The sequence below is a fragment of the Camellia sinensis genome, chromosome 2 (genome assembly GCF_055761805.1).
Source record: "Camellia sinensis isolate YWXY chromosome 2, ASM5576180v1, whole genome shotgun sequence".
In the NCBI taxonomy this organism is placed as follows: domain Eukaryota; kingdom Viridiplantae; phylum Streptophyta; class Magnoliopsida; order Ericales; family Theaceae; genus Camellia; species Camellia sinensis.
The window spans coordinates 168,659,896-168,670,382 of record NC_138962.1 but is presented as its reverse complement, the minus strand read 5'-3'; the positions used below and the strand labels follow the sequence as shown (position 1 = coordinate 168,670,382).

The 10,487-nt window shown below is 35.8% G+C and overlaps 1 protein-coding gene across 2 annotated transcripts; it reads left to right on the top strand.

Moving 5' to 3' along the window:
- The first annotated feature begins 403 nt into the window (after positions 1 to 403).
- LOC145820446 (protein VACUOLELESS GAMETOPHYTES-like) lies at positions 404 to 9,113 on the top strand. Of its 2 annotated transcripts, none has more exons than XM_082916088.1 (2): positions 404 to 627; positions 8,298 to 9,113. In XM_082916088.1, the coding sequence occupies exons 1-2, from the start codon at positions 433 to 435 to the stop codon at positions 8,898 to 8,900; spliced, it is 798 nt and encodes a 265-aa protein (XP_082772214.1). In that variant the 5' UTR covers positions 404 to 432; the 3' UTR covers positions 8,901 to 9,113. The 2 variants fall into 2 exon arrangements, 1 of the variants encoding a protein (XP_082772214.1); XR_014362009.1 differs by having other exon boundaries at positions 494 to 657; positions 8,298 to 8,510.
- The last annotated feature ends 1,374 nt before the right edge of the window (positions 9,114 to 10,487 follow it).

Here is a 10,487-nt window from a genome sequence, read left to right as displayed (position 1 = left end):
ATTTAAATCTCAAAATAATAGTATATTTTTTATATTATGTGACAATTATTATGACATGTTTTGTTTAATTTTAAATAGAAATTAATTTTAAAAGTAAACTGAAAAAAATTTAAAATATATATAAAAAAAAATAAACTATAAAAATCAATGTGGAAAAAAAAATCAAATATAAAAGAAAGTGTAATTTAACCTTTTATTTATATGGATAGATATGGTCGGTGTGACTGGATAAAGATTTAACAGTCAACCAATCAAAGTTATGCGCGTGTGAGCATTTGATGTGTAGAATGAGTTTCTCAACTAAAGTAATCAAAAAAACAAAAAGAGGTTTGTGTCGCTTGCTGTTTTTTTATATATAAGTAAAGCCAGTGAGCAAATCAAACTATCAACGTATTGTGGAAACTTGAAAGTGATAGAGAGAGAGAGTGAGAGATGAGTGATAGTAAGGGAAAAGAACTGAGTGCATTGAAGAAACTAGGGGTTCTAGTACAGAAAGGGGATCACTATTTGTGTCAAGAAAAACAGCAGGGTGTAACAAAATGTATGAGCAACGGCCAAGCATTGTCTTACCAATCTGAAGAGAAAGCTGCTGTTGTAACCAAGATTCGCAACTCTTCCACCACCACCGTCAGTCTCTTCCAGCGTCGAGTGGAGTAGGTAATTTATACTATTACATATGTGATTATGTCAAGTGTCCACTTATCAATCACAAATTTAATAGAAAAAGATTATTATCACACTTGAGATTATAATTAATATACGTTACATATTTTATTTTATTTATTTAACCTATACACGCATTGCGTGTGTCAATCAATAATATTATTCAAACTGTGCTCTACTAATTGGGTTTATAATTGTTATAATGTATAGAATCGTCAACATTGAAACACTGCTTTTGAAGAAAAGTAAAATGGATTTCAAATTAGCAACTTGTTTAAAATTGTAGTTCAATTTTAGCAGTGTATAAAGGTTGTTTAGTAGTATATAAACCAGATTGGATGCCTGAAGTTATTGGGTTTAGATCGGGTGATATACAATCGGATATTACATAAGCCAATTTGGATCTGATTTAGGTTCTTTTAATTGGGTCGTGTAAATCAAAGTATAAAAAATGCAGCGGATAAAATATTTAGATCATACCTTTAGATGATAGAACCTCGTGGGTAAATCACGTGCTTCCAGAATCTGATAAACCAACCCAGCAGTGAAGTGATATTACAGAATGAATATCACCCACACAAATCACAGTGCAAATGACTTGATCGTTGTTTTTGGGAGAGAGTCAGTATATGGGTAGAAACAGATCATACGTTGTTTCTCTCTTAATCACCCATAACCCATATACCAGATATATAATATGTTATTATTATCTATCCATATCAGTTAATGGGGATAATATCTGTATCCTGAGTGGTTATTCTAAATAGGTTTGAATTCAATTTCAAAACCTATTTGGATAAGGTTCAATTGGTAGTTCAAATGGTCATGCCACATGGGCGCCCATTACTAACATCTCCCACTCGCACATGAGTTGGCATGACACTGCCACATCTCTATCTCAATCTTCCAAAAAATGAACAATCTTATACTAGCCAATGCACCGTGCGACCGCTGAGAACACCTGCATGTGGGAGCTCTATACTAGAAACTCAATATGAGCCAGTATAGAGACATCAACCCAAAAAGAACAGAAATAGTGTCTCATATACCCCAGACCCATCTAATTACACCGGTCCAAAAAACATCTCTAATCCCTCAAAAGAGCATGTTTGACCCTCTCAATTCTTGCAATATATTCACACTCAATCCGCTTCTCATATAAAGCGATGTGAGTTGCCGGCAGTGAATATACAACAGTGGTGTAATACTAGATGATCTTCCCTTTGCCCTCATGCCATTTAGTTTAGGATTGATCGCTTTCCCAGTGATGTCCCTTAAGGCCGAATCATACATGACCGCAGGCAACATACCAAGGTAGCAGAACATCAACCCCTTACCTTATGACATAGTCAAAAGTCACAAAAGGGTACATAAATGAAAGTCATATCAATAATGACATGTAAGACTCACACGGTGAGGAAACAGGGATCCATTCTCTCACCTCATTACTCGATCGCCAAGCACATGTAGCATGAATACATGTTACGGTGGAGTAACTCTTCCATAAAGAGTGACGTCACACTCGATACACCGTACAGATATTAGTCTAGTCGCTTTCTAGCACCTAACCCGAATTCTCTATTTGCTCGCCTTCTAGGCGCCAAATGAGATCTCGCATTTGGCTAATCAAAACAGGCACAACATGGAAAGTGGGTACTAACATCCATGTTTGGTCCTTAACATGACCTCATCTTGGTTATAACCAAGGCGACATACATAGTGGATAATTTAAGCCTCTCTTGGCTCCAAATAAAAATAAACCACCAGTCTCATCCTTGCTCGCACCCAAGCGCCAAGGGCGATTGCTCGTGTGAGTGAGCCAATCTTGCCTGCTGACATCATCTTTTGCTAATCATTATGACACAAACCATAATAGTGTCAACATCCCATCATCTCAAAGTAAGTGATCGATTTAAAAAAAATGACCACAACTTGCGCAATTATAGATTCCAAACATAAGCCTTATCAGCACCTCTTGCGATAAGTATATACAACGGAATCCACCATGTGCGCCTCACATGAAATGATTTAAGATCACTACCTCCTGCGTAATAACCTCTCTAAAGATATTTTTTGGTGACCAATTTGCGTTCATTCTTAATGCGCCCAACCAGCGTAGATGCGCCCAACTAGCGCATTGAATCTTACAAGGAGCAAATTAATATGCTTCTAGTAAAGCATTTTATCCACAGTCTAATGAGCAAGGTCAATGTCTAAACAACTTAGTTGACCATTTACCAAAGATAACACTTAACACTTATCATGCCAAATACGCCCACATAGCGTACTTTAGGCTCCCACAACAAAGAAGATCAAGGAATATAGGTCAATGGTTTCGCCCAAAGACAATCCGAGGATTCACTCAATAGTTAAGGCTCTGGCTTTTACCGATAGGTAAGTCAATGGATTTGCAATTTTGCATCTAGAATCATTCTAGGATATTCTCTATGTAAGTCATCGAAAACAAACCGAGAATTTTCCTAAAACAATCCCTAAGGATCGTACATCCGAGCATATAAATTACATCACCCATGTCCATCATATCTACAATAGAGGACTGCCCACCCTAGGTGGCGACAACCTTATAAATTCCTGGCTCATAATGACTAAGTAAGGAAAAAACTTCTTTTGGACCATTGATCATGCCTCAGTGGTCTTCATCGATCATCGTTGGCCTATCATGGCTTGACAAAATCTAAGAACCACTGTTTGGATAACTGCTTTAGGCTGTAAAAGATTTATTGGAACTAGCAACCTTTTTTGCGCTCCTAACTTTTCACCATAAAAACAGAAGGTAGATCCCTATGGATCTACTTATCCAATTCTCCAACGAGAAGTTGGGTCACAATGTCCACAAATCAATGTTCCGAACTTATGTCAATCATAGCCTAAGTCAAAATAACCTCACTCCCCAGGAGGAAGTCTTCTCATGGTCTACACTTTCCTCAATGGTGCGACTTTTCGGTATCTAGCGAGCCTTATGCCTCAACAATGACTATCCAAATTACGCATAAATTTAGAACAGTTTTGCGTCATAATGGAAAGTCAACCAAATTATAGAAATGGTTAATCCTCAAAGACTTTGTCTTAAACTGCGCAACATTGATCCACTTTTTAAAAATAGAGGACTAGAGCCTTTGGCATTATCCTAGGCTCTTTATCATCTTGCGGAGCAATCATGAATGTTTCCCTCTCAATCACCCAGTGATGATGTGGAAAATTTTCACATTTGCTACCACGCAACTAAGAATGTAGAGTATTCTTCTCTAATGGAGTAATCCATTAGTAGGCACATCGCTCCCACTGTCCCTAGGATATTGAAATTTTTTTTTCATTCTCAACTAGGCTACATAGAGTGCTATGCTTAGAATTCTCTATCTTATAGAGTTCTAAAAACTCTATTCACGTCACCTTTACAAATAAAACTTTATGTGACTTAGTTACACTACCACAAAGCTGCTTACCTATATGCACATGACCTGGAGAGTTTGCATGACCGCACACAATAATGCGCCACACGACCCTTTGTGTTTACAAGACAGCATACAATAATGCGCTATAGAACCCTAGGTCTTAACTTCGCAATCTTATGAGAAGTAAAATAAAGATAAGCTGCTTAATGGTTACAGATCGCCCATAGATGGCTCTCTGCTAACCCATTACTCAAAAATGGAGTGTAAAATCTGATATGGAGGGCACTTAGTTAGGGATATAGGCAACAAACTAATGCAATTCCCAATTGGGAAACATTTTGCGCCTTTATCCACCTAACATTAACAATATTTAATTCCTTGTCTCTACTACACCAGTGTGTTGTTGAGTACTAGGAATAATCAATTTTCTAAGCATCCATTTCTCTTCACAGAGTTTTCTAAAAAAAATAACTCAAATAGATACTCGCCACCTTGGTCAAAAACTAAAAGCACAAAAGCTCTTATCTAATTGATCTCGACCTCATATGTGCAATGTCAAAAATCATCTCAAAACTTTTGACTTATGGGAGATCAAATAGTCTTGACTCAGATGCGTATCGTAATCTATAAATGTGTCGAGATTGAGGCTTAGCTATCATACCCTCACACATATCTAGTCACAAATATCATAGTGGACTAAATGCGCCAATACAAATGACCTTTTACGGCTTTCCTACTTACTTGTGCGCACCTATTGCGAACAAAGTTACACATTCATATGAGAGCAGGATGTCATAAGCGAGTGGGCCCGAGAAGGCCTACTCAAACCATCGTGTCATTAGCTCATTAATGTGATTAAGTATAATAAGCCACTGGTTCATGACCAATGTCATAAACTAATTCCAATCATCTTAATGTGTGAGTTCTCGAAGACAAGTTTTAAAGGTTTAGGCCCAACTAGGTAATGACTCACGACTAAGTCATATTCACTAGATCATAAAAAGGATGTCATGGAGATATCAAGTACGCCTAAGTCGCAAATTTAACTAGTAAGTGCTAATCCCCTGCACCTTCAAGTCAATTTTATTCTCCATACACTTTACTGCATCTAGTTGAAAGATGACGACACTCCTCTTGCCATCTCTGTTTCTCGCTTCATAGTTACTTGCAATTAATTCTACTATCCACAAGAAGGAGAGAATAAGCTATCACCTATGGCAGCTCCTGAAGTAACTTAAGCACGAATGAGGCTAAAGAGTCTAATTTCAACACAATGCTCTTACAAGCGATGCGTCAAATTCTTAGAGTCATAACAACCTTGTCGGCCTTGACCTTTTCATTACTATGCTGCAACGTTTGCGCTTAGTGGTAAATGTTATTCAAAACGTTAGCCTAGTAAAGGAATCACACAAAGAAGCACCTCATCCATGTCTCACACTCAAGTGTGGAAACAGTAAGTGTCCAGACTTAGACAAGTTGGCAATGCTAATAGATTTTGCAGCCACTAAGCGCTAATCTTTTCACTTAGTGTTAATAGATTTTGCAACTTCTAAGCGCTAATCTTTTAACTTCACGTGATATTTCAACGCACACTATTATAGTACATGAAATTTTTGCTCCATCCACTCCCAATAATTGGGTAGAGAGCAAAACACTGCTCAAACTGGCTACTCGTCTTACACTTAATGACTAATTTATTTAAACTCGCATTTCTTGGATGACGAGACTCATGAATGTTACTTCATCCAATGATGTAACATTATTTACAAGTCAAATTACAAAGTCAATCCGTGCAGCTCAATAGTCAAGATCATATACAGATCTATTGAGGGCTTACTAATTTCATAACTCCAAAACTTGCCAATCAAAACTACGTAGCGTGCCGCTAACCATAGCGCACACATTAGTTTTTATTGTGCCAAACAAGGCAACAAAACCACGGCGACTTTGAGTCATGTTTCTTTCTTTGGCTCAATTAAGGTTTGACTTAAAGTCTCCAAGACTTTTGCTCATCTAAAGAATGGGATTAGTTTGTTCACATTTGAACATCTCTACTAAGTCTAGGTCAACCAAATTAACTTCCATAAGCTAAATCAATTTAGAGAGAAATTCGCATTAGGATTAATTTGATTAGCATAATATAATTTTGCCGCAAAAATCTAAATTAAATAGTGACAATATTACACAAGTCGCAAGATCGAAAATCCGCTATGCTCGTAATCATCTCTTGCGCCACAGGTGACAATTATCCAAAATTTAATTTAATTTATGCGCAAAATATTGGTTTTCGGGAGTTAATCTACAAAGATTTCTCTCAACCGAATAACCTCCCATTGACTATGGCATATACAAAGCATGATAAATTTCATACAATAGCATCTTAATGTAAATTTACAAATAACTCATTCTATATTCATTTAATAATGGAATTCAAATAAATAAATAAATAAATAATCATGCTCCTCTAATTACAACATATTACAAACCTAAAAAATATGCTGTATTCAATATTCAGATTATGCCATAATTAAAGTGTACATCATTTTGAAATTTTCTGGAATTTTTCTGAAATATTCTGGAATTTTAAATAACTAATAAACACACATAAAATTAGAAATAAAAAATCCAGAAACTGATAAACTGAGACAATATTACCAGTAGATAGTAAAATATTTCAGAAGTCCACAATAAAAATTTCAACCCCAGAAAATTATTTATGCAATACCAGAATCATTTTAAAGCATAAAAAATGAATTATTAACACAGAAAAAATATTTTTTTATTTTCGTAAAATTTTCAAAATTTTACAGAATATAGAAAAATTAATTCTGAGTCTAACAGTACCAACCATGCTTAAAACAAAGCTATAACGAATAAATTATGGCCAATTAACGCAATTCAGAATTAAAAACAAACAAACAGAGCCTTAGAGCCAAACCAAGCGGGAAAAACGGCTCGGCTCGCCGCCGCTCAGCGCAACTCGGCGCGAGTCGGCTCAACGCGGCGCGGCGCATGGCGCGCGCGTGACGGCGCATGGCGCGCGCGTGACTGCGCACGTGGCGCGGCTAACGCGCGCGCGTGGAAGGGAGGGGCAGCTCGCGCGTGGGGGCGCGTGGGAAGCGCGCCAAGCGCGTCTCAGCGCGTGAGAGCGCGTGGTGGCGCGTGGCGGCGTCATACAGCGTGTGAATCACACGCGCCGCCTTCCCAGGTGTTTTCTGGTCTGATTTTTGTACTGTCGGACTCCATTTTTCACAATAAAATCATTTATGCTCTTAAAAAAGACATTAATGATCATAAAAAATGAAATATTTTGGATCTCTACCTCTTTTATAAATATACACATGATAAAAGAAAGCACGAAAATACCCATACATGGCTCTGATACCAATGTAAATCAAAGTATAAAAAATGCAGCGGATAAAATATTTAGATCATACCTTTAGATGATAGAACCTCGTGGGTAAATCACGTGCTTCCAGAATCTGATAAACCAACCCAGCAGTGAAGTGATATTACAGAATGAATATCATCCACACAAATCACAGTGCAAATGACTTGATCGTTGTTTTTGGGAGAGAGTCAGTATATGGGTAGAAACAGATCATACGTTGTTTCTCTCTTAATCACCCATAACCCATATACCAGATATATAATATGTTATTATTATCTATCCATATCAATTAATGGGGATAATATCTGTATCCTGAGTGGTTATTCTAAATAGGTTTGAATTCAATTTCAAAACCTATTTGGATAAGGTTCAATTGGTAGTTCAAATGGTCATGCCACATGGGCGCCCATTACTAACAGGTCGGATTTAGGTTCTTTTCATTGGATTAAATTTGAATTTTGTCGGACCCCATCCGTTTACATGCCTAATTTGATGTTATAACTTGTGTTGGAATGTTTGAGTATATCAGGTATTGTTTGGTTGTTATTTCATTTTCACCAATTAAAAGGCCTCATTAAGTATTTTTAACTTGTAAAAAAGAATTTGGAAATTGTGATACAAAAATATATTATTTTTTAGTTATTAATTTTTTGTGCCAACCGAACAATTTGGGACAGAGATGGTACAGTTTAATAGTAGGATTCACTATCACATATAATATTACCCCCCTTAATTTTTACTATTTTTTTCTACATTATTGTGTAAATTATACATTAAAATTTTTGATTGATATAATAATCATAATCATAATCATATGATTTTTTGAACAGACAATTCACCACAAATCACCTCCTCCTGTTAAGGACGAGATAACTCACTTCAGCCACCGTCATGCCCTGCATCAATACAAGGTGCAAAAACGAGACAAAATCAATTGCAACATATGTGAGGCAGAAATTCTAGACAAGGCTTGGAGCTGTGAAAGTTGTAAATTCTTCATTCACAAGTCATGTGAAAACATCCCACAAAAGATCAAACACAAATCCCACCTTCGCGACACTCTCACCCTCCGATCTTCCTCCAATTATGCATGTGGAGAGTTCACTTGTAATGCTTGTTGTGACTCTGACAAGGGCTTTCACTACCACTGCTCTCCATGCAAGTTCGACATCCATGTCGCCTGCGTTGGCTTGCCCTCTGCCGTGAGCTATCAGAAGCACAAAAACCCGCTTACCCTTTGCTATGATTTCCCCATAAATAGTTCTGAAACTGTCAAGTGTAAAGTTTGTGACATGAAGATCAACAAGAAAGGGTGGGCATACTATAACGAAGATTCCAAGTTTATTGCTCATATATATTATGCAGTCGATAAGAAAAAGAAAGATTCGATGCTCGCGATCCAGAAACGCTTACAATCTCTTAAAATGAAATGAGCGGCCAAGAAACCAACCCTTTGCCATTTAATCGATCTATTAGGTTATGTTAATCTATGTTTTTTATTAAGTGCTATGTTTTTGTTAATGTTGTGTTGTTTTTTGGGATAATTATCTTCATGTCAACATTGCTGCATTTGTAATTCTCTTGATTTGGTATGTTCGAGCACTGCAATTACTAAATAATGCTCATGTTATGATGTTCTATTCCAATCCATGTGTATTGTGTACTTTGCATTCTATAATTCCGTTGTTTTTTTATTTGATTAAGGGACATTTTCCGACATGCACAGAGGTCTCACAGCTCTACCACTACCCCCATCAAGTTAACTCATTAATATTATGCAAACATTTATTGATAATGCTAATATTTATATTGTTAAAAGGACCTCATAAAATTGAGAAAAGAAGTATGATAATTTTATTTTGATGTTAGGAGATATTTTTAAAGTTTAATTGAGGGCATTTTGGTCAAAGGCTTATTGTTCAAATTGTGAAGCCAATAGGTCCAATTGGCCTAAACTTAATTTAGGCTAAAAGCACTTTATTTGTCCAAAATGACATGTTATTTGTTTAAAATTTAACCATCTGTCTATCTGTTAAAATATCACATATTTGTTCAAATATACCTATTTGTACACGTCACATATATGTCTAATTATCTATTCAAATGTATACACGTGTCACATATTTGTCTAACTATCTATTCAAATATGTATACGTGCCACTTATCTATTCATATAGTTGTTCAATATCACTTATTTGTCAACTCATTGCCACCAACTGTCGTTGCCAGTCATTTTTCGATGATTTTTCCAAGCCATTTTCTGGGGACTTTCAGTGCATGTCGTTATAAAAAATTCTATTTTCACACACCTACTTATCTTAGTTCACATGCTTAATGAATTTTTATTTTAATGACAATTATACCTTAAAGTAAAATGATTATAATAGATATCAAAACACACCAATGATATTATATGAAAATATTCTATGCACACCTCTTTTAAAAACAAAAAATCTCAGTGCACATCTTTTAATAAATAAAATAATAATAATAAGCCCTTATTTTCCCATTTTAGACAAAAACGGCAGGAAACAAAATAGATTAGAAGATTTTTATGATATTTCCTTCTTTCTTCTTAGCATCAGTTCTGTAGTCAACCAAACAGATTAAGATCACATATTTATACATCCAACTGAAATAAAAGCATTATAAAATAATTAAAAATCCTTGGTTGTGTAGAGGAATTTTCATTATATATTAAACTCTTTTTCTTTTATAAAAAAAGCCATTTTTTAATTGGCTAAATCCAACATTCTTCAATAGAATTTTATAAACTAAACCCTAAAAGCCATATGTATTGCAGACCTTAATTGAGAAGAAACTGTTGATCTCAGTCTTATCCTAATGTCTATCGTGGATCAAACCCCTCCCCTTCTTCTCCATCTCCATAACCATTCTCTATTTGCTGCTCTCTTTCTCCATTCCCGGTGTGTTTGTTTATTACTAAATCGTTACCATGATGAAGCAAAAATACAAATTGAACATCTTAATAGCAAAGACCCATATGAGATTTCATTCAA

Bases quoted from the DNA above. Each gene is read 5' to 3' on its own strand.
- LOC145820446 (XM_082916088.1), top strand. From the start codon at position 433: ATGAGTGATAGTAAGGGAAAAGAACTGAGTGCATTGAAGAAACTAGGG. The intron at 628-8,297 runs GTCAGTCTCTTC...TTTTTTGAACAG, and splicing joins GCAACTCTTCCACCACCACC to ACAATTCACCACAAATCACC.